Source organism: Phacochoerus africanus, chromosome X, assembly GCF_016906955.1.
Source record: "Phacochoerus africanus isolate WHEZ1 chromosome X, ROS_Pafr_v1, whole genome shotgun sequence".
NCBI classification, from domain to species: Eukaryota; Metazoa; Chordata; class Mammalia; order Artiodactyla; family Suidae; genus Phacochoerus; species Phacochoerus africanus.
This window is the reverse complement of record NC_062560.1, coordinates 115,928,995-115,951,812: the sequence shown is the minus strand read 5'-3', so window position 1 is coordinate 115,951,812 and position 22,818 is coordinate 115,928,995. Positions and strand designations below refer to the sequence as shown.

The following is a 22,818-nucleotide window of genomic DNA, read 5'->3' as shown; positions in this document are numbered from 1 at the left end:
AGCTGTGATGTCCCAGAAATTCCGGGAGGAGCATTTCAAAGTGGGCAGCCTGCGAGTGTGGAGACGGGGAAGAAGCCATTGGATTTCACTGGAAGGCAGTGATGGATGACTTGGCGAGAGCGGCAGGGGTGCAGTTAAGGAGGGGTTAATGGGGAGAAAATGAAGGCAGCAAGTAATTGGGCGACAAAATGTCACGAAATGGGATGTTATATGGGATGTTATGTCTAAGGAGCCACCGGGGCAAGTGAGAGCCTGTGTAACAGACAGGAGCTGTGCCTTTGGTAAAGGCAGCAGGGAAAGCGAGTTCCACAGGAGAGGCAGCTGGCAGCAGGGAGAGGAGATGAGCTGCCCGTAGGAGACCCAACAAGAGAAAGACGTGAGAGAGCGCAGAATACTTGTTAGAAAAATCAGCCTCTGCCCGCAGAGGCTGCTGTCCTCAGGTGGGAGGATGGAGAGGGGCAAGGACACCTGTAGCGGAGGAAGCTGGAGGCACAAGCACAGGACTTGCAGATCTGTTTACAGATTCGGAGGAGCCCTTGTGTGCAAACTTTCCTTTAGTGGCATTTTCAAAATTATTTATTTCTTTGTTTTACACGGGTATAATAATTATTGTGTAGTCACTGATTCGCAGTAATTTTATTTATTTATTTATTTGTTTATTTATTTATTTAGCTTTTTAGGTCCGCACCCGCGGCATATGGAGGTTCCCCAGCTAGGGGTCGAATCAGAGCTGCCACCACAGCCACAGCACCCTGGGATCCGAGCCTTGTCTGCGACCTACACCACGGCTCATGGCAACGCCGGATCCTTAACCCACGGAACAAGCCCAGGGATCAAACCTGCGTCCTCATGGATGCTAGTCAGATTCGTTTCTGCTGAGCCACGATGGAAGTGCCTAGCGGTAATTTTATGAAGCCTTTAACATACATGTCAGAACATGATAAACTTCCAAGCACCTGAAAAACCCCTTTATTTAGCTGCTTTTCAAAGTAAAATCATTTCCACTTTGGGAACCTCAAGACCTGCATTGTGCTCTCGCTGCAGCTCGGGCAGGAAGGCATCAACTGTGTGACTTTGTTGGCTTCCGTGTTTAGGAAAGAGGCATGGTTATTTGTATTTAACTGTTAGGTATAGGAAGGAGACAGATAAATTGTAGATTTATATCCTTTTTAAAGTAAAATTAAATTTGTACTTTGCAATAGAGTATCTTTTAAAAGAAATCACTCTTTGTGTTTCATTGCCTTCTATAAGATTATAAAAAATGCTTCCGGAAATTCTTAATAAACAGAATGTGCAGTTTCTATTCTCCATTTAATCTTTTTCATTCCACTTCAGGAAAAAGAGGAGCGGTACCTCATGTTATTTTCAAGTGTCTTGATAATGTTGTCTGCAAGTCCTCGGATGAGTGGCTTTATCTATCAGGTTAGTAGATTTCATATAAAGCAAATAGCAAGACCTGTAATGAAAACAGGTTACCATCCAGATGCAGTATTTCCACTGCGGCATTCAGAGCTCCAGCCAGAGGAGGCAGAATGTTCTGACCCCTCATCGTAATTAACCAGTTTAGAAGAGCAGATGTTCCTTCGAGCAGAGATCTTTTGTGTTACCGCAATGAGTTTATCCTGGATGTCCACTGCTCTGGTTATGAGCCAGGTATGAATGTATAACTAGAAATCTAAGCCCGCAACTAGATAAGTTAGCAGCGGCATTTTATAGGCCCATAATGTACCATTATTGCTGAGAAAATAGAAAGCTGGGACCTGCCCCGTGATGGTCTGATTACAGTCACGTCACGTGACTCAGGTGTCTGCGAGGCAAGTCGTTCAAGTCCTTAGGAAATTCAGCTTCCTTCGGTCTGCTCCCCAGACACGGGCTATTATTAAGTTACTGTTGTCTGTCCGATCTTGGCCTAGCAATTACCAATTTTCATAGTTTCTGCTTTGTTTACTGATTCTCCCGCAAATGTGTTCGAAAAGGAAACTGTGATTAAATCCTGACCTTATGGTTTAGGGCGTGTTTGCCAAACACATCCCACGTTTCCCCCTTGCTCTTTTGTCTGATTAAAATTTAAAGCAGGGCAACACCTTATCTGTTGCCAGACCAGAGCGATATGTCGCGCCATAATTCAGCGGTGATTCCTAGGAGGGTGAGAAAAATCTGACAGAAACAAGCAGAGACATGTCTAAGCACAGAATTAATGGGAATGTTCTTTTGCCGGCAGGGAAAAATACCAGTCGCAGGCATGGTGGTGACCAGGTTAGATGAAACGGAAGGCAATGACTGCACGTTTGAAATCACAGGTGGGTGATTTTCTCCCTGTAGCTACTTGGAATCCTTTTTGGAATGGAGTGGGGTTTAAAAAAATGAACGCTATTATTTTCCGTTACGTAGTCCAGGAGCAAGGTTTACATGCGCCTGGCAAAGTACATTCCATTTCCTGGAATCATTAGGCTACGGCGATTGGCAGGGACCCCTCCTGGTCATTCAGAAGCCTCGGCTTTGCCATTGCTTTCAGTCTTCTCCGGCATAAAGAGCTACTGGTTAGAGCTACGAAGTAACAGGATGGACCGATGTAAATACAATTGTCTCCCCCTTCTGTCCTCGATCCCCTGGTGGTAGAGGAGCCGAAGACATGGCCTTTTATCAGCAGTTGTATCATCAGCCTATGAATGAGCAAGATTTGATCGGGTTTCTAAAAAGTGGCGAAAAGTCACGAAAATTGTCTTCATAAAATGAGCACAATGCCGCACCTCGACGATGCTCCCTGACATTTTGGCCTTTTGTCCCTTTTGCCAAACCTGGTTGATATTCATGCAACGGTTGAGATTTTTGCACTGATTCGGCCTGATGGTTGACGCTGAGATGCTGGTCCCAGGCCTCGCTCCTTCTTCCCGAAAGGGAGCCCAAGATTGGGTGTTGGCCTAAGCACTGTGACCACTCCAACCAACTACGGTTGCATCTTGCTTCAACCTTGATATGGGATAGAGCAGTACAAGGTCCCCATCTTCGACTATGAACCACATGGACCCTGGGCTTAAATTTTGAGGTCGTAAGTTTGTTTACAGCAAAGATTTATACTCCTTCCGAGACTCTGTAAGCAGTAGAAATCGAGGACTTTCATTTTTTATTTTTTCGCTTTTTAGGCCACACATGTGGTATATGGACGTTCCCAGATGCTGTAGGTGCCGGTCTACACCACAGCCACAGCAGTGCGGGATCTCCGCCACATCACAGCTCACGGCAATGCTGGATCCTTAACCCACTGAGCGGGGCCAGGAATCAACCCCACATCCTCATGGATACTAGTTAGGTTCGTTTCCACTGAGCCACGACAGGAACACCCAAGGATGACTTTTGTAAATCAGATACGAGTATTTCTTTATTAGCGCAGCATATGTGTTCCTGATATAGACGTCCCAACAGGGTTAGCCCATAGGTATGAACATAAACCACCGAGTTGTGCTGGCATGAAGTGTGTTTATGAGTGAGTCAAGCTTAAGGTCCTCCTCGCCTTTTGTTTCCAAATGCTCTTCATCGGGTGCGGCAGGTAACGTAGTGGAGAGGATTGTGGTTCACTGCGGCAACAACCAGGACTTCCAGGATTGGCTGGAGCATCTCTACAGGCTGATCAGGGGACCTGCTTCTTGCAGTTCGTTGTCTAAAACATCGTCATCGTCTTGTAGCGCCCATTCCGTAAGTAGTCCGTTTGTCCTGTCCGGGGATTATTGAGTCTCTTGTCCAGCCCTGCCCGCTGAGGACGTACGGGAAGGGGTGAGCATGCCCTTAGCCTCTGGACAGTCTGTATTTCTAGGGTTTGAACTACAGTCAAATCTCATTACTTCTGATTTCTTGTTATGGAGAGAGGCCCATCCGCATGAACACAGAGTTTGACGTAGAGCCGTGCAGTTTTGCTTGACAGTCCTAAGGTACTCCGGCTAACTGCCGGCAAAGTTCTTCTAACCAGACGTCCTGCTAAGATGTTCTAATGATACACAAAGATTCATTTGAATTAGCAACCGTTATGGTTACTAAGGTGCTAAGTCCAAAGAAAGAGCTTACCGTTGTAAGTGCCTAAGCACGTCTCCACGTAATCTCACTTATGCTCTCACGTTCCCTCGGCAACCCCTAAGGGTCAACTTTGAGGGCTGTCGTCTTCCTGTTGATCAGGTCCTTAGAACTCACGGGATTTGAGGTGATGAGATTTGACTGTACTTGCCGACTGAGATCGAAGATAATGCCGTGTTGCCTGTGACAGCTCAAACCTGTGATGCCCAAATTCCAGTTGTGAGCGCTGTGTGTTGTAGGGAGAACAAGGGTTCGAATCTTGGGCATCAGATCTGGGTTCACATCTTGGCTTTGCCAGTTGCTGGCTAGTCGCTTTGCTTTGCTAAGGTTTGTCTTAGGTTTTTCTGATGAAATAACCTATGTAAGCAACCAATGGAGTGCCAAACACTTGACTAAACGCATGACATGTTGACTGTTGCTCTACTTCCCCCCTTACCGGGACAGAAACACCTGACTTGAATGAAATTTCAGGAGAGAGGGAGGACAGGGTCATGGGGCGTTGTGTCGCTTTGGTGCTGTGCCTCCGAGGCCCCGTTATCTTGAGAGGAAAATGCCAGTTTTCCAACTGGAGACTTGGTCTCCCGTCTTTTTCCTTTCCGCGGCTGGCTTTGCTGATCCCATGGAACTGTCGTGCTCTCACTGTGTGGCAAAGGGTCGGGTTCCGCTGGCAGATTGCCACCATCTCATCAGCCGTTTTCCCAGTCTTTTAGCTCTACTGGACAGCCCCGGGGACCCTTGGAGCCTCCTCAAATTATAAAACCGTGGAGTTTAAGCTGTCTACGACCTGCACCCCCACTTAGACCGTCAGCAGCACTAGGTTATAAAGAGGTATATAAAGAGGTAATTTTGCTACATATGGTATAAGATGCTTCTGACAAGATGATTTCATCCATTATTGCAAATAGTTCTGTGGGAATGTGCTAGAACTGATGATAGGTGATACATGCCTCTCAATCTTGACGGGCTCGACTCAGGGATTTTTTTTTTTATTTCTTTCATTTTCCACATCCCCCTTGTCCATCTACAAATATTTCTTGAATATCCACAGGGTTCATGTGCCCTGCCTGCGTTTCCTCCATCTCCTCCTGAAGTGCCTCTGGTTTGCCTTTGTGATGATAACGATAATTCTGTAAATTGGGACTGATGTACGTCCATCTCTAACAAAAGCCACTTCATGAAAGTTGAATTGCTAACCAAGCAGACCTAATTTTGCCTTGTGAATCCTTTTGATCTATTAAACCAAATCAGCACCAATCAGATGGGACCAAGCCCTGGGTCTGAACTATGAAAGCCTGAACTATTTGCTGCAGTTGGCAAGGAAACAGAATTCAATGAAAGGAGTGTCTTTTAAAGAGAGGCTTCTCAGCGACAGCCCGAGAGGGCATTTGATATTTGGGTAGAATGGGTTTTCAAGGTGGTTTTTTTTTTTTTTTCCCTCTCAAAGTTGCAGTCAGGAAATGTCAGTCACACAATTGTGTGGAGTGCTACCTTTTCCATCCAAATGGAGGGGTTTTTTTTTTTCCCCTAGCACATTTCTCATTGTTTCAGCTTTCAAATTCACATTTACCAGTGACTGCTCTTTAAATCGCTCTTCCCGAGGGAAGATTTCCGTTTATGACAGTTTCGAGACCCATCTCAGAATTGTGTTGCGAAGGCAGCATATGTTTTTGTATCAAATGTGTGTTTTGATAAGTGACACCGACTTAGCTCAGTTTTGTGTGTGATGTAATTCAAAACACCATGCTCTTGTTTTGCTGAATTGTTGCCTCCAATTCTTGATGCAATAAAAGTAGAACAATATTTGGATACTGGAGGATTTCTTGATCCTTTCAGCCCGACACGAGAGGAGAAAGGATCCTCGAGCTGAATCTGTATTATTCAGACTTTGACCAAGAAACAGCCCTGCAGGTTCGTTTTGGAAATTGACCAACGATGCCTGCAATCATCCAGTTTTCATCTCTGCTTCCTGGATCACGTCATTCAGTTATCTAAGTCCCTGTCAGTTACGACATTCAGATTCAGGGGAGCTCTAAAGAGTTAAGGTGGCCTAATCCTTCACAGAACTAATCCATTAAAACTAAGGCATGATCACTTTGTTTCCTCTGGGAAAAGAGAGTTATTAATATATTCTTATGATGGAGTGTGTTTTTCGGGTATTTTCAGTGTTCGTTATTCTGCGCAGGACTGTTTTCCTTGGGCTTCTGCATGACGATATTGCATCTGAAACTAATGTGGGAAACGTGATGATGTTCTCGCTGTGTAATTTATGATAACACTAACATTTCAAATGTTGTTTTAGAATTATTGATAAGTGGATTTGGTCATTATAACCATCGACCTCTCACGCTCATCTTCTCTTTCTTTACATATTCACTTTAGAGGATGTCTTATATCTTGAAGGTAAGGGTAGAATGATATCTTTGGCATATAGTAATGCTGTGCTATAACCTTTGATGAATGAAGCTTTTCTTTATGCTTGTTTTGTCCCTTGTTGTAATTGGTGGCTAAAATATGAAGACACAATTCTGACATGTAAGTATTTTCTTCAAAAAGCAGGCTTTTGTGAAATACCTATGAAAATGTCATCATGCCTTTAAAATGCCCTTTTTTTTTTTTAATGCTATTTCTGGAAGTTCCCTTGTGGCACAGTGAGTTAAGGATCCGGTGTTGCTGCAGCTGTGGCATGGGTTCAATCCCTGGCCCAGGAACTTCCTTCCACATGCCATGGACTTGGCCAAAAAACAAAAAAAAAAACAAAAAAACAAAAAAAACCCAAAAAACGAATTCTATTTTTCCTGTCATTTTTGTCACGTGTGACTTTTTCATGTCTCTGTTTTCAAGTCTCCGTGGCTCACTGAGGTTAAGTGGAAGAAATTAAATTCTTTGTTGCATTTAATGTGGGGGTAGTAATTGTTATCCATGCATCCTGTATATTCATTGCGTGGAGATTGGGAAAAAGATGGTCACCGTTTGCTTGGATATTTAATGAGTGCTTTTTTAGACCTGCCGGCAATTCATAGGGCAAAGGCAAATCCAATGGTTCATATCTCTTTTATCTACTAATTAAAAATATGACTTTATAAATGTGTATTTAAGTTGGGCTATAGGTACCTTACTCCTTACCCCAAATTATTTACGAGGAAATCCTTCACTTGGCTCTTCTCTCTGACTGCAGGGAATTTACTTAAGTCTCTGGGCCTTAATTTTCCTATCTTACAAATGGAAACTGATATTCTTCCTTGTGGGACTGTTGCTAGGGAAATTTTATTTAAATAGTTTTGAAGCACTTTGAAAAGCTTGAAAAGTGGTGGATCCCTCATTAATAGTTACAATGGCTATTTAATTCCCTTGAAACTGGAGGAGCTGCCACATCTGCTTTGGTTTTTCTTTTTTTTTTACTTCATCTTTTTTTTTTTAAAGTTTTTAAATAAGTACAGTGTATAGTTGATTTACAATGTTGTGCCCATTTCTGCTGTACAGCATAGTGACCCAGTCTCACACACACACACACACACACACACACACACACACACACACACACACACGTATATTCTTTTTCTCATGATATCTCCTATCATAGTCTATCCCAAGAGACTGGATTATAGTTCCCTGTGCCGTACAGTAGGACCTCCTTGCTTATCCATTCTAAATATCATAGTTCACATTGACCAAACCCAAACTCCCCGTCCATCCCATGCCCTCCCCCTCCCCCTCCCCCTTGGCAACCACAAGTCTGTTCTCCACGTCTGTGAGTCTGTTTCTGTCCTGTAGGTAGGTTCATCTGTGCCGTATTTTAGATTCCATGTATAAGTGATATCATATGGTATTTGCCTTTCCCTCTCTGACTTACTTCACTTAGTATGAGAATCTCTAGTTGCCTCCATGTTGCTGCAAATGGCATGATTTCATTCTTTTTTATGGCTGAGTAGTATTCCATTGCACTCGCCATTCTTATTCCCATCTCTACGGCAATTGGGGGGATGATGGCATTGCCCGGGGTTTTAGTTAACCTTTTAGAGTTTCTTTGAGCTATTTTTAATGGGTATAGTATTAAATTTTGATACACTCCTAAGTGAGACTGTCAGTATAAGAGAGAGCCATTCTATTTAAGTTCATTTCCTCTTTTTAATTTTTTTTTTTTTGGTGGTGGGGGGGGAATTTTCACTCATAAAGAAACCTCTGTCCTTGCAGGAGTCTAGTAAAAGCCCCAAAACGATGAAGAAGTTTCTTCATAAAAGAAAGACCGAAAGAAAGCCATCGGAGGAGGAATATGTCATCCGGAAAAGTATGTGTTTTGTGCTTGTAGAAAATCGGTTACAGATGAGGAATTTTTTGAAAGCAGAGGGTTGGCACAGTTTGTTCTCAGCATCATCTTTTACGTAGAGAAAAACGCATGGAAAGGGTTGGCCACCTCTAAGATTTTGGAATAAGCTGCCTCCTGCCCTATTTCATGTCACCTTAGGTAGATACCATCTGCATGGTTTTTGTGTGGAATATTTGGTCCTACCGGGTTTAGAACCACTGAAGCAACCCATTTTCTATGGATACATTTTTTTCCCCCTCTTAGTTTCTGATGCCTGAGATATTTGTCTTTACTGAGATTGCCTCATTAGCCCTGAAGGCTGAGATCCTTCTGGGAGTTTAATGGTCAGCGATGTCCTCAGTGAGCCAAGGAATCAGCCTGGTGGCATGCAGAACCAGGGCTGGCTGGAGAGGCAGACTGCAGGGGCGGCCAGCCAGTCCATACGCACGGATTTGCCTCGGTGGTTGGGAACAACGTGCTTTGGGACACACTCGAAGGCGTCAGTGTAGGCGGGTCACGGCTGGGGCTGTATCAGTCGGAAATACAGTCTGGATCCATCTTGGCTGGACTCTAGCTTCTGCATGCCCCAACCCCCACTCCTGGGTGTGCACGCCAGCATGTTAGCAGGGTTCTGCCATCCCGACATTTCTAGAACAAGTTGGAGGGGCAGGTGGGGGGAGGGAGAATGAGTGCCTCTGCTGGCTGGTTGGGGTGGGGTTAACGGTGGGAAGCTTCCGAGAGGAGGTGAGCCCTGACACTTGAAGGAAAGGAAGGGTGTGGTGTATCGGATGAGCATGGAGGCCAGCGCCCAGCCTAGTGCTGTCATTGACAGGATGCCCCAGTTTAGAGTCCTGGGCAGCTTCCGGGCCCTAAGTGATGCTGGCCCCCAGAGCTCCTTGGGGATACTGCTAGTCTTGCTCCATATGCCAGCGGGACAGCTTTTTCTCCAGCCTTCCATGAACGCTGTTGTTCAGAGAAGCCGCTTCCCGACACCAGGGTGCATGCATCCTTTTAAGGGTCCAGAGACACATATGTCTATGAAGAGTCACGATTCGTTACATTGCACAGGTACGGCTGCCCTGGAGGAGGACGCTCAGATTCTGAAAGTGATCGAAGCCTATTGTACCAGCGCGAACTTTCAACCAGGCCACGGCTCAAGTAGGTTCCCCCCGCCGCGCTTTCTCTAATGAGCAATGGCTCTTTTCTACTGCTCGCTGCCTCTTAGAAAAAGAGAAAAGCCACCCAGATGGGCCGCAGGGCGTATAAAGCAGGTGACTTGCATGCAGCAGAGGAGCGGTATAGGGCTGCATCTTTCAGATAAGCTGCTTTTAGCAGCCGGGCGGTTTGTTTACCCACTGCTTCTTTTGCCCCAGAGAGAAAGAGATGCAAGAGTAAAAAAGTTGGAGGTGGTAGCAATGAAAAAAAAATTTTTTTTTAAAGCCATTCTCCTTTGAAGTACGCAGATACCTTCAGCAACACTAGTCAGGAATTAAAGAGCCCAGAGAGTTCCTGTGTCTGTGAACTGATGCTAATCTCGTCTTATAGGGCAGATTTGGAAAGGAAGTCAAAATACTATCTTTGATCAGCTGCATATTTAAGCTCACAGCGCTTCACCAAACTCAAGTTTCAGAGTGGCTCTGAAAATCTGGCAAAGTGGCTGCTTCTCGGGGCCTGTTGAGCGTGTATACACTTTATCAGGGAGCTATTGGGTGAGGGTATTTCCCCCCCAGAACTTTCAGGCTACAAACCGAAAGCGAGGTCATCGTTTCTGATTCATCCTTGTGCTGTCGTAAAAGCCAGGTCGCATGGCTTGTATTCTTATTATTCTTATCCTCCATTACTGTAGGTATTCGGACACCCTGGGTGAGGGCTTTGCATCTGGGTGAGAAATGAGTTTTGCCCCTGGCTTGAGCGTCGGGAGGCTTCCTGGGGTGGGCGGCCCTGAGCGGTGCTGTCAGAGGAGCAGGCCTCCAAGGCCGTCCTGGGGAAAGCATTGCATGTGAGGCTGGACACACTGGCCTCTGAAGCGGGGACCGTCACACCTGCTTCTCAGACCACACCTGGCTGCGGCTTTGGGCCCAGCTCTGACGACAGCATTTGAGGGGCCAGGAAAGGAAAGGAAAGTGAGAGCAGATTTTATCTTGAAAACTAGGACGGGGAGTTCCCATCGTGGCTCAGTGGTTCATGAATCCACCCAAGAACCATGAGGTTGCGGGTTCGATCCCTGGCCTCGCTCAGTGGGTTAAGGATCCGGCGTTGCCATGAGCTGTGGTGTAGGTCGCAGACACGGCTCGGGTTCTGGCGCTGCTGTGGCTGTGGTGTGGACCAGCGGCTGTAGCTCCGATTGGACCCCTAGCCTGGGAACCTCCATAGGCCGCACCTGCGACCCTAAAATGCCAAAAAAAAAAAAAAAAAGAAAAGAAAAAAGAAAAGAAAACTGGGACCGGGGGGTGGGGTGGGGGGGGAGCAAAGAGACACCAGGAGCCATGGCCCTTATACAAAATTTGAGCTATTCCCCCCCCCCCGCCCCTGCCCCCCGCCTCCTTTCTTTACACCAAGCTCAACAGGAGATCTGCTCGGAGGTGTGGCCAGGGTGTTCTGGCCTCAAGAGTCACATATTTGTCCCTCCCTCCCCACCCCAGCGCCCCTCCTGTGCGTGGAAAGTGTGTAGCGTCGTGGTGACCAAGCCCTGTCACCCCTGTCCAGCCAGAAGTCCTGCTTCCCTAGAACTGACCGCAGTTGTTTCTCGCTGCCTCCAGTCGGTGGGGCAGTCAGCCGGGCCGCTCTCCACTTATTAAGCACCTACGAAGTACTGGGCCCTGCGGGAGGCAGACACATCCCCTCGGGAAAGGGGAGGTGATGGAGGGAAGGCACTGAAGGGTCATACCTTGAGGGAACCCGGCTTAGAAGAGAGGAAACCGATCATTTTGCTGTGCACTTGAAACTAATGCAGTGTTGTAAAGTAACTACCCTGCAATTAAAAACAAAAAAGAAGAAGAAGAAGGGAGCGAGGCCAGGGAGACAGAAGATTGGGGCCTTGGGGTCTCCAGCTCTGAAAGGAAGGAACCAGAAGGGAGGGAGAGGTTGGAGGTGTAGGAGAGCTGTCTGGTCAGGTCCCATAGCTGCTGTGTCCCTTCTTCATTCCCAGGCAAACCAGGCAAGGACAGAGTCTTGGGTCAAGGATGGGGCTCCTGGTGGCCCTTTCACGTTAGGTTTCTAAACAAGAATGTGCCCCCCGCCCCCAGGATTGACTCCAGGGATTTGGCTGCTTTGCAGGTCTCACGTCCGAAAGAGCCAGGTGCCTGGCAGCCACAGGAGACCCCACAAAAACAATAGGAGAAAGGGCCTGACAGCAACAAGTCCTCTCCCCTCGTAACTCTCCCCTCTCCTGCCTCCTGCCAACCTTGTCTGTAGGTTCTCGCAAAGACTCCGTTCCCCAAGTCTTACTGCCCGAGGAGGAGAAACTCATCATCGAAGAAACCAGAAGCAACGGCCAGACCATCATCGAAGAGAAGTGAGTAGAGCAGATGAAGCGGTTCCTGATGGGTCTGGGGGCTGGAAAGAAGGTTCTGGGAGCCTGGCCCTCTTTGCTGATCGTGCAACTGGGAGCCCAGGGATGCCCCTCACATTTATTAACTCAGACCCTGGACTTCCACATGCCTGACTCATTTGAACTCCTTCCGAAAGCTAGTGAGATAAACAATTAGTTTCCCCCCTTTTAGAGATGAGGAAACTGACGTTTAAGGAAATCGTGTCCCTGGCCTCCCTTTGCACAGTGGTGAGGGTGACCCAGTGGGGGAAAAATCAGGCTAAGTACCGTATGGCTCATAAAATAAACACAAAGTAGACAAACAATTCATTGGTTTAAACTTGACTCATTTCTGAAGTCAAGGCTAAATTTGCCTAGGACAGCATATTTCACGGTGCTTGGCGTCGTCAATGTATTTTTCCATCTGGTGTTTGAAGTGCTACGGCCAAATGGTAAAGCACTTGGGCTCAAGAGAAGAACAACTGGTTCAACTGCAGGTTCTGCTCCTTGTTGGTGTGACCTGGGGCAAGTTCCTGCCCCCTCTGTGCCTCAGTTTCCCCATCTATATGATGGGTATGATAGTAATACTTTCAGGGTGGTTGTGAGCTTAAATGGAGTAAGAAGTACAAAGATAATCACTTAACATAGGATGGTGGTTGTAATTACTACGATTATAGCTATATGAATCCCCACAGCAACTCTGTGAGGTTTTCAGGGACTGTAGCATTACCACCAACTTGTATGCGAAGAAAATAAGACCAAGAGAGGATGCGAAGGGAACTGGTTGCCCAAAGCTAGAGAACCAGGAAGTTGTGGGATCAGAACTGGAACCCAGATCTCCAAAGTCCTCTTCCAGGGGGAGATCCAGAGAGGAAAGGACTCTTCCACAACTCAGCCAAGGCACTTTATCCTTTTTCTGAATATATGGAATGTTCCAGAACATCCTGAATTTGTGTCCTGTACGGTGGTGTAGGGTCAGATAGGCAAGAAAGGCAATGCCATAGCGCAGACATTGCACGAGAGGCAGGGTCTGATGACACCTCTCCTTACAGGTGGTGGTCCTTCTTGCCCACAAGAGAGAAAGCAAAATCTTAGAAGGAGCCCCACTCCCTTTCTTTTCTTGATTTTTTCCCCTTAATTCTTTTTTTCTATTAAAGTAGAGTTGATGTACAATATTCTGCAAGTTGTGGGTATGCAATATACTAATCTCTTTTTTGGTACCCGCCCAAGCCGGGAAGTGAGCCGCAGAGGAGGAGGGAGGCATAGACAAGGTGTGAGGATGGGGAGAGTGCTTGAACACGCGTGTGCGGCACAAGTGAGGAACCTAGGGAGCATCCACAGCAGCGTCTCTCCCATCAGCCAGAAAGCCCACCGCTTTGCAGGATCCGTGTTTCTATAAAGCTGCTTTTCTTCTGAAGTATCACTTAACAATACTGTAGTGCCGGCTGTTTCTCTCTGAGCTTTGCCTTTGTGTTCTAGGAGCCTCGTCGATACTGTTTATGCCTTGAAAGATGAGGTCAAAGAGCTGAAACAGGTAATGAAATCCGAAAGTCTTTTTTTTTTTTTTTGTCTTTTCTAGGGCTGCACCCATGGCATTTGGAGGTTCCCAAGTTAGGCGTCTAATCGGAGCTGAAGCCACCGGCCTACACCACAGCCACAGCAATGCCAGATCCTTAACCCATTGAGTGAGGCCAGGGATCGAACCTGTAACCTCATGGTTCCTAGTAGGATTTGTTAACCACTGCGCCACGACGGGAACTCCCGAAAGTTTTTTTCTCACTGGTCGACACCTTCAGGAAAGGACCAGAACAAGGTGGCGAGGTGGGGATTTGTAGTTCCCTTGTGTCATCCAGGTTTTGTGAATTTTACCACATGGCCCTGGGTTTCAATTTCTGAGGCTTCCTCATATATTTTTTGAGGGGTTTACAGTAGGGCCCCAAACTTAATGACAACTTTCATGTTCCTGGACATTTGCAAACAGAATATAAGAAAAGATAAGTCAGGAGTTCTCGTTGTGGCTCAGTGATTAACGAACCCGACTGGCATCCATGAGGACGCGGGTTCGGGTTCAATCCCTGGTCTCGCTCAGTGGGTTAAGGATCTGGCATTGCCGTGAGCTGTGGTGTAGGTCACAGACGCGGCTCGGATCTGGCGTTGCTGTGGCTGTGGCCTAGGCTGGCAGCTGTAGCTCCGATTAGACCCCTAGCCTGGAAACTTACATATTTGGCACATGCTGCCCTAAAAAGCAGGAGAAAGAAGGAAAGAAAGAGAGAGAGAGAGACGAAAGAAAGAAGGAAGGAAGGAAGGAAGGAAGGAAGAAAGAAAAAGAAAGAAGGAAAGAAGGAAAGAAAGGAGAGAAAGGAAAAGAGCGAGCCAGGGGGAATTTCTGGCTCAACTGGTTAAGTATCTGGCATTATCACTGCAGTGGCTCAGGTCGCTACTGTGGCTTGGGTTCCAGCTCCAGCCCAAGAACTTCCACGCGCTGAGGGAGTGGCAAAAAAAAAAAAAAAAAAAAAAGGCCAGGGATTGAAGAGGAAGCTTCTTTCCTGGGTATCCAGTTTGATATGACAGTGGCCTTCACGGAAATCAGGAGGAAAAGAAGTTTGGGTGATGAGGGGAGATACTGACTTCGCTTTAGGACACAGTGAGTTTGAGGTCCTCGTAACACATGTAGGTGGAAATATCAGGTCAGCACTGGGGACCGGGGACCCAGTGCACATGAGCCGAGAGGAGGTCCGTACCAGAAAGATAGAGAGGCTGCTTCGGAGATACGTGAGTTGAAAGAGAGAAGACAGTAGGTAAAGAGAGTGTTGAATTAGAAGAGGGCCAGGGCCAGAGCCCTACATGATGCTTGTGTTTCAGGGACTGGCCACGGAGAAGTAGGGGAATCCAGAGGCTGCCTTGTCCTGGAAGCTGAGGGAGCGGAGTTTGAGGAAGGAGCGTGTAGTTGCTTGTGAAGGCTGAGCAGGAGGCTGAGCCGGAGGAGCCCTGAGATGGGGTCCCTTTGCCTGGTAACCAACCAGCCTTTTCCCATTGTAGGAGAATAAAAGAATGAAACAATGCCTGGAAGAGGAGTTGAAATCAAGAAGAGACCTAGAAAAGCTGGTCCGGAGGCTGCTGAAGCAAACCGATGAGTGTATTCGGGCCGAGTCCAGCAGCAAAGCCTCCCTTCTTCCCTAACCATCACCGTGCGGCTGGCAGAGTGCCTTGGCGGCGGCGGCAGATGTCCAGCTGAGTGACCCGACTCAGCTCGCTCACTTCTTTGGTTTTTATTTTGTATCTTAGTCTCTCTCTCTTTCTCTCTCTCTGGTTGAGTGTTGTTGTTTGGTTATTGGTTGGTTGGTTGGTTATTTTTTTCGACAGGAGTAAAAGCCAAGTCTCCCCGGAGGCTTTCCCACTCGGTCAGAAAAGGAGGGCTGACGTAGGCAGATGACTCCCAGGGTCCTCAGATGGCCTTCCATTCACAGTGCCTCTTTTCCAGCCATCATCCCCGGGTCGCTCTTGTTGGGCTGGCTGCTATCCCAGTGCGGCCGGCCCTGGCTTATTAAACGTGAACCTGACTTTTCCCCTCGTGCTTTCCTGTACCTGGAAGCCCATCAGTACCTCATGGGCTGAGAGCAACACTTCCTGAAACTAGGGTAGGCTGAAAGACTAACCCATTTGCCCAGCGGTCCAGCTGCCCTTCCCCGAGCATCCCATGTCATCCTTTAATGCACACTTTTTTTAAAAAATGGCTATTCTGTGTTGTCTGTAAGACCAAGAAAACTATAGCGCCCTTCCTCCTTCCGTGTTGGTTTACATTTGAACTCCGTGGGGCAGAAGCTCTGGTGGCCCAGGTCGGCGCCAGATCCATTAGCAGCAGCTCTCTGGACAGTCCTCCCCTTCAGTGGCTGAATAGCTCATCTCTTCCCGGTGCATGATAGCTTTTGCCCCCAGCCTTCTGCCTTGTGTGTAAGTTTTCTATCTCCCCAGCGCTTTTAGCCATCCACACCAAGCGGTGTGTAAACTGGTCTGTGTGTGCTTTGCTTTTGAAAAATAGACTGTGAGCAGTTACTTTTCTCTACATCGCATATGCAAATTGCGACTTCTCATCCTTCACAACGGTCTACACTGAGGAGCTGCCCGTGCCCTAACAGACAGCATGAATTCACTTGATGGCCCTCCTGGATGGGCTGTGAGAAGCCGTACTATTCATCAGCCTCTTGGAGCCGGACTCTAAGCGTCATTGGCAGACATGTGCTGTTGGTCCAGTTTGTGTAGCTGGAAAGAAAGGGCCTCGCTAGTAGCTGTGCAGCGGTTACTAGTGAAGCTGATCATACGGAACCGGTTTACTCCAGGTGCTCAGCGACTCAAACCCTCGCCTTTGTAAGTATCTCAGAAACGAGAACTGTGATAAACTGGGCTTAGAAGAGGGTCACGATGGACAACACACATCCAGATTCAGCACGATTGAAAGCGGGCCTGGGGCTCTAAGACAGAGCAGTGCAAGCCACACCTGTCTCTCCTGAAGACAGGTGGAAGTTTGGCCAGGTGGGAGAAATGACTGGAAAGAGAGGCCAAGAACAATGGACTGAGCGGACCTGTCTCCCAGATACATTTGATGGGTGCCTATCAATGTAGGTTTGGCAAATGTTGTTTAGAGACCAGACTGGAAGCTTGAAACCCCCAGCTCGCTAAGCCCTTTTCCTTTCTAGTACGGGGGTCGGGAAGGCTCCTCAGTTCCCATAGCTCCATGGTACGGGCTGTGGACCACTTGCTGCCTGGCAGAAATCACCGTGTCCACGAGAAATGGACTGGTCCTGCAGCCCGAGACGAGCCAACCACGCACAGCCGTCTTTGGAAGCTGAGGACCGAAGAAGGTTGTGAGGGGTGCTGTCGTTCTGTTCTGAAGCCCAGCCGTTTAGAGGTGTCATCCTTCGCCTCCAAATTAAAAACGACAATAACAGCAACATAGATGGTAGCATCTGCCCTGCCTGTGGTTAGTCAGTGGCTTGCGATTATGTGCAAACTATATTCATAGGAAACATTTTTAGGATTACACTGTAGTTGATAAGGTATATAGGATTGCTTACAACATCGAAAGGTCTTTATCTTCAAGTGACGTGTACCTGTGCATGTCTGGGGACTTGGCCCTTCGGACGAGAGGCCCTCTGGGTAATGTCGCTTGTGCGGGGTTGTGTCCGTGCTCACACGCCACAATCCTATAAAGGACGTGAAGCCATGATAACCTGACAGCAGTGTCTCCATAGTTGTGTTGTTTACAATACTCTACACGTGGGTCCCTGTTATCCTGTAGCTAAACTGCTGCCCTTCGAGGCCTTTCAGTTCCTCTTCTGTCGTGTCCCTTCTTACACGAGCTCGAATTTTCTAACTTGTTTTTATTTTGAAGACTTTTAAAATCGACATTTTCAATAAATAAGAATAACAATGCTTTATAAAATAAGTCCTGTGTTTCTTCTTTTTCTCTTTCCTTTTTTTTTTTTGGCTAGCTGATATGCAGAAAGATTCGTCATGCTGTGTCTGCTGCCTCTCCTGTTGCTCAAGTATTCACTCTCATCAGGCCCCTGAGCCAGCTTCTCCCTATTTTGACTCAGAGCAGATGATATTTGTTGCTCACTTGACAGAGCTAATAGATGCCACGAGACAGACCGCCAACTCCTCCATCTCTCTCCCCCCGCCCCCACTGTCTGTACCTCTTCTCACCATTTTCCTTCCAATATTAGAGAGAGAGAGATTCACTTCCCCGTTCAAGCTTTGCCCTTGATCTTTGGTCTTGTTCCCATCTCTCTTTACATTTTGGAGGATTTTGTCACTCGGTGATGTGCTGTATTTGGACTGCAGTTAGAATGCTGGGGTCAGTGGTCAGGGTGAAAACATTTGCTCCCCTCAAGGTAGATGCACTGGGTAGTATCTGTTGTTACTCAGCATCTACCTCTGCCCTCCATCCCTTCAAAGGCTAAAATAATAATAATAACCTGTCCCAGACTCTCTTGCTGCTGGGATTCTGGATACAATGTAGGTTCGGATACATTTTCAGTTCTGTGCATGTGATGCCTTTGCACAATGTTTGAAAGGCTTCAGTTAGGCAGAGGCTAACTTCCCGGGGCTTGGTGGCTGGCAGGGAGTTCCAAGGATATGTCTGTGGCTTCTGTACCCTGCATTCCAGTGGATCCACTCACAGCTTGGTGGGTGAGGGACTCTAGTGGCAGCAGCATCTTCTGAAACTAGATTTGGATCACAGCTACTGTGCTATGACCTTGAAACCATTCGCCTAACCGAGGGCCCCTGACTTCTGCTTCTGTAGCCAGCAATTTCGTAGGCACCTACTATTACCTTTCTGCTTGAGATGGCTTAAGTGGTTTATATTTCCCACGCTGAAGCAATAGCGATAACATGGCACCTCCCATGCGCTAGGCTCTGTACTGTTTTACATGGTTAAGCTCCTGTCACCCCTGCAGAAACCCTTTGGGGTATTCACTATTGTTATCCCCGTCTTGCAGTGGACAGAGGTATAGTGATTAAATAATATGCTAATAGGTGTGGAGCGGGGATTTGAAACCCCGACGTGTCTGCCTGTCGGATCCATGCTCTTTCTACCGCATCTCCTCCCCTGGACTTGGCACTTGGTACGTCGGCTTCTACCTCGGCCATCTACTCTCTTGAGATCACTGATGAGCTCTTATCGCCAAAGCCAGGGAGCACTTTCCTATACTATGGTGACCTCTCTGCAGTATCTGACCCTTGATAAGTCTCTTCCTTGGCTTTCATGACCCCAACTTCCCTGGCCTTCATTCAACCTTTCTGACCATCCCACAGTCTCCTTTGCTGGATCTGCCTCCTGCCTGCCCCCTGAATTTTGCTGGTCCTTGCACTCCTCTCCTCTTCTTCGCTATAGCCCCTTCCTGGACAACCTTGCCTGCGCCTGTAACTTCATTCATCAAAGTGCCGATGACGCCCTTGTCCGTATTTTCCCATCCTGACCTTTCTCCTGAGCCCCAGACCCATGGGCGCAGCTACCTTCTGGTCATCTCAGCTTGGAGGTCCTACTGCCCCTCAAACTCAGCATGTCCAGAGCTGGTCTCCTCATTCCTCATGCCAGATCTGCTCTCCCCATGTGTCCTAGCCCAGCACACAGCAGCCCAGCCAGAAAAACAGGCATTATCTTGCATTTGCTCCTCTCCTTCAACCCTGTATAAATGTATCCCTTCGCCCTTTATACACCTAGTCATCAAGTCTTACCATTTTTATCTCTGTTGTAGCCCCCAATTCCTCTCCATCCCCCATTGCCTATTTTCGGCTCTTGTCGTTGCTCCCTCAAACTAATTCTTGTCTTTGCCTTTTGGAGTCTCGCCTCTTTGGGGCTGGTAGAATAATTATCTAAAAGATCTGACTATGCCATGCACCGGTTTCAAAAGTTAACCTCTTGCTACTCCCTACCACACTCGGTAAAGTTTGAGCTCCTTGAATTTCTCTTCAGTCCCATAATATGCCATTTGTCCTGCCTAGTGTCCCTTTCTCATCCCCGTCCACCAAGCGCATTCTTGCCTTTGCATTTAGAGTCAGCTAAAATATCTATGTGGACTCAGGATTTCTCAAATGCCTATACATGTGGGTCCATGCATGTGTATGTGTATATTATATGGATGTAATATGTATGTTTGCATGTATTAGGATGGCCAGATAAAACCCAAGACGCCCAGTTAGATAGGAATTTCAGCTCTACAGTCAAATGTTTTGGGTCTGGGTCATGCCCCAAATACTGCATGGGATATATTTATACTAAGTTTTTCAGTGTTTAACTGAAATCCAAGTGTAACGGGGTATCCTGCATTTTTATTTGCTAACGCTGACAGCTTTAGTATGTCTGTGCTTGTACATCTAATAGCCATGAACACAGCTAGTGCCTAGAACTTGGCTTCTAAACACTATACTCTGCACTGAAAGGAACCAGGGCTCCTTGGAGAAAGGGTTGCCTCTGTGGCCGAGGCAGGAAAAGTACAGGGTGAAGCCAGAACATCTTGTTCTGCCAGAAAGTAATGCTCGGAAATACGATAGGGGCATGTTACAAAGACACAGGTGCCAACGTGAAGAGGCTCTGACCGGCCAAATAAGGGAACATCTGAGCACCAAAAGAAAGACTGTAATGGATTAGAAAACATTGGAAAAAGTAGACATCGATGCGTCCATACTGATAAATATTATCAGTAAGTGGGGAGAAAAGGCAGGCTCTTGTTGACAGTACCATGCTGAGTGTTGACTGGTCAATGTGGAGAGAACTCTGGAGTTGGAAAATCAGCATTTTGCAGCCATCATAGTAAAGACTGATTCAGGCAGAAATTATTGTTGGATGCTCAAGGTAAGGGGAAACTCTGATGATCAGCAAGCTACTTGCATAGTCTTAAAAGTGTTTCCTCAAAGAGGGCTTACTAGTTGCCAGGTGGAAAACAGTAGCTATAGAGACCGGACAGCACTTGAACTGGGTGATCAAAATTCACATCAACCACGAGAGGCCCGTGGTCATCCTGTGCCTCCAGATAGGACACCCTGAGAAGGACACCCTTTAAGTAATTTTCCATCTAGGAAGGCATAATCTGAGTTTAACCATGAGGAAACATCAAAAGAAGGAACACTTTTTTTTTTTTTTATGGGGAAAGATGGTTCCTATGTTAGTCTAAAAGGTCAACGTCATTAAAGACAAAGAAAGGGTGTGGAAATGTTCCAGATTAAAGGCGGGTACAGAGATGTGACAACTAAATGCAATACCAACCCTTGACTCTGCATCCTGTGCTGGCGGGGACAATGCTGTAAAGGGGGTTGGAATCCAAATGCAACATCATTATCAGTGTGCAGTTTACTGAAGTTGATAACTGTCCGGTGGTTCTAAACAAGAATCTCTTTCTTCGTAGGAAGTACACACTCAAGTATTTCGGGGTGGAGGCCGTGGTCTACACGACTTACTCTCAAATGATTCAGAAACCATTTTTTATTTGTACTAGTCTTATTTTTGCAACTTTTCTGTAAGTTGGAAATAATTTTTCAATAAATTAAAAAAAAAAAAAAAAAAGCTCGAGCATTGCCTCCTCGGGGAATCCAACAGCCCCCTTCTGAACGGTTGGTCATCACGCGGCCCTTGGATTGTGCTTTTTGCACCCTAAAGGTTAAAAGGCAGGATCGACCCCTTTCATTCAGGGGTCAGTTCAAGACGTGGTGCAGGGCGGGGTCGAGCCCATCGCATCCCATTCTATCAATATTTGTTAAATGAACCAATGTTCCAAATAATTTGAGGCCCCTGCTGCCTGGGTGGAGACTTGCCTCGGTGCCGTAAGGAGAAGCCCAGTGGGGTCCAGTCTGTGACGTCGCCTCCTGGCACTGCGGGCCACCTCAGCCACGCTGGAGAGCAAGCAGATTCGGGCAGTTTATCTCTGCCCGATGAGCACAAAGGCTCTTCCTAGCCCGGGCTTCAGCCTGTGCCATTTGGCTGGCACACCAAGATTTTCTTCTCCCGCAAGGCCTCTTGCCCGCCCCGGAACCTTTATAAGTCTTCACGCCTCTGTGCCTTTGTGCGTTCCGCCCTCCCCCTCTGCCTCTCCTTTCCTCCTGGGGCCCCTCCTCCCCTAACACCCCCGAAGACTCCGTCTGTGTCACCTTTACCGACCCCTGTCTTCGGCCCTTTCTCTGGGTTCCATGTCCTTCCTGTGTATTTCCGATAACACTGGTCCTTAACCTCACTGCCGCCGCCGCTGCATTGACACTGGCCTTTAGATGTTTGCACACCTGCTCCGCAGAATTCTGTGAGCTGATTGAGGGCAGCACCAGATCCCATGCCTCACGTGCATAACACCGAACCTATTGTCGCAATCACTGTCGCATGGATGGGTGGATGGATAGAAACCCCAAATCTTTAACTCCTAGTAACAAGGAATGTGAATCAGATCTAAGATACGTTAAAGGTTTCCTGGTGGATGTCAGAGGTTTAGTCAGAGATGTACAGAAGATAAGAGTAGCGTTTGTGGCCAAATATTATTGGACTGTAAGTGGGGTTAACATTGGCAGGAAAAATGTGGTGGGTGACTCAAAGGAACTCCAGGAATGGAGAAGGGAAAGCAATGATATTTGAACTCGTTTTCTTTATTGTTTTTTGGCTTTTTATCTTTTCAGGGCCGCACCTGCGGCATATGGAGGTTCGCAGGCTAGGGGTCGAATCGGAGCTGTAGCCGCCGGCCTACACCACAGCCACAGCAACGCCGGATCCGAGCCGCGTCTGCAACCTACATCACAGCTCACGGCAACCCTGGATCCTTAACCCACTGAGCGAGGCCAGGGATCGAACCTGCCACCTCATGGTTTCTAGTTGGATTTGTTTCCACTGCGCCATGACAGGAACTCCTGGTTTTCTTTTTAAAACATTTTTTTATTAAAAAAATTTAAAATCTGCATCTTATTTAATTCATTTTTTTCTTTTTAAGGCCAAACCTGTGGCATGTGCAAGTTCCCAGGCCAGGGTCCAATCAGAGCTGCAGCCACCAGGCTACACCATAGCCACAGCAATGCCGGATCTGAGCCATATCTGCAACCTATGCTGCAACGCTGGAACGCTGAGGCTGGGAATCGAACCTGTGTCCTCCTGGAGACTATGTCAGATTCTTAATCTGCTTAGCCACAAGGGGAATGCCTGAACTAGTTTTCCTTGAGAGATGCTGAATCGCCTGTTGGGGTTACTCAGAGGCACGTGGTATGGAAGTGGTTAGTCTGTATGCTGAGGCCCTTTAGATTGGGAATCAATGGTCATGGTTAGTTTGTTTTTTAAAGAAACCTTCTTGGGAGTTCCTTTCGTGGTCCAGCAGTTAACAAACCCGACTAGGATCCATGAGGATGGGGGTTTGATCCCTGGCCTCGCTCAGTGGGTCAAGGATGCAGCATT

At 47.3% G+C, this 22,818-nt stretch overlaps 1 protein-coding gene across 7 annotated transcripts in view; it reads left to right on the top strand.

Annotated features, from left to right (window-relative positions):
• ARHGEF6 (Rac/Cdc42 guanine nucleotide exchange factor 6) overlaps positions 1-17,332 on the top strand; it is a 113,989-nt gene extending 96,657 nt beyond the window's left edge. For 3 of the 7 annotated variants that reach the window (XM_047765791.1, XM_047765797.1, XM_047765798.1), the window contains 11 exons: positions 1,336-1,422; positions 2,222-2,300; positions 3,548-3,693; positions 4,768-4,905; positions 5,899-5,973; positions 6,445-6,465; positions 8,257-8,350; positions 9,437-9,526; positions 11,783-11,882; positions 13,377-13,431; positions 14,937-17,332. In XM_047765791.1, the coding sequence (XP_047621747.1) occupies positions 1,336-1,422; positions 2,222-2,300; positions 3,548-3,693; positions 4,768-4,905; positions 5,899-5,973; positions 6,445-6,465; positions 8,257-8,350; positions 9,437-9,526; positions 11,783-11,882; positions 13,377-13,431; positions 14,937-15,077 (1,026 nt within the window). In that variant the 3' untranslated portion in view covers positions 15,078-17,332. The remainder of the gene's footprint in view (positions 1-1,335; positions 1,423-2,221; positions 2,301-3,547; positions 3,694-4,767; positions 4,906-5,898; positions 5,974-6,444; positions 6,466-8,256; positions 8,351-9,436; positions 9,527-11,782; positions 11,883-13,376; positions 13,432-14,936) is intronic. The other 4 variants (XM_047765793.1, XM_047765792.1, XM_047765796.1 and 1 more) reach the window with 4 other exon arrangements.
• The last annotated feature ends 5,486 nt before the right edge of the window (positions 17,333-22,818 follow it).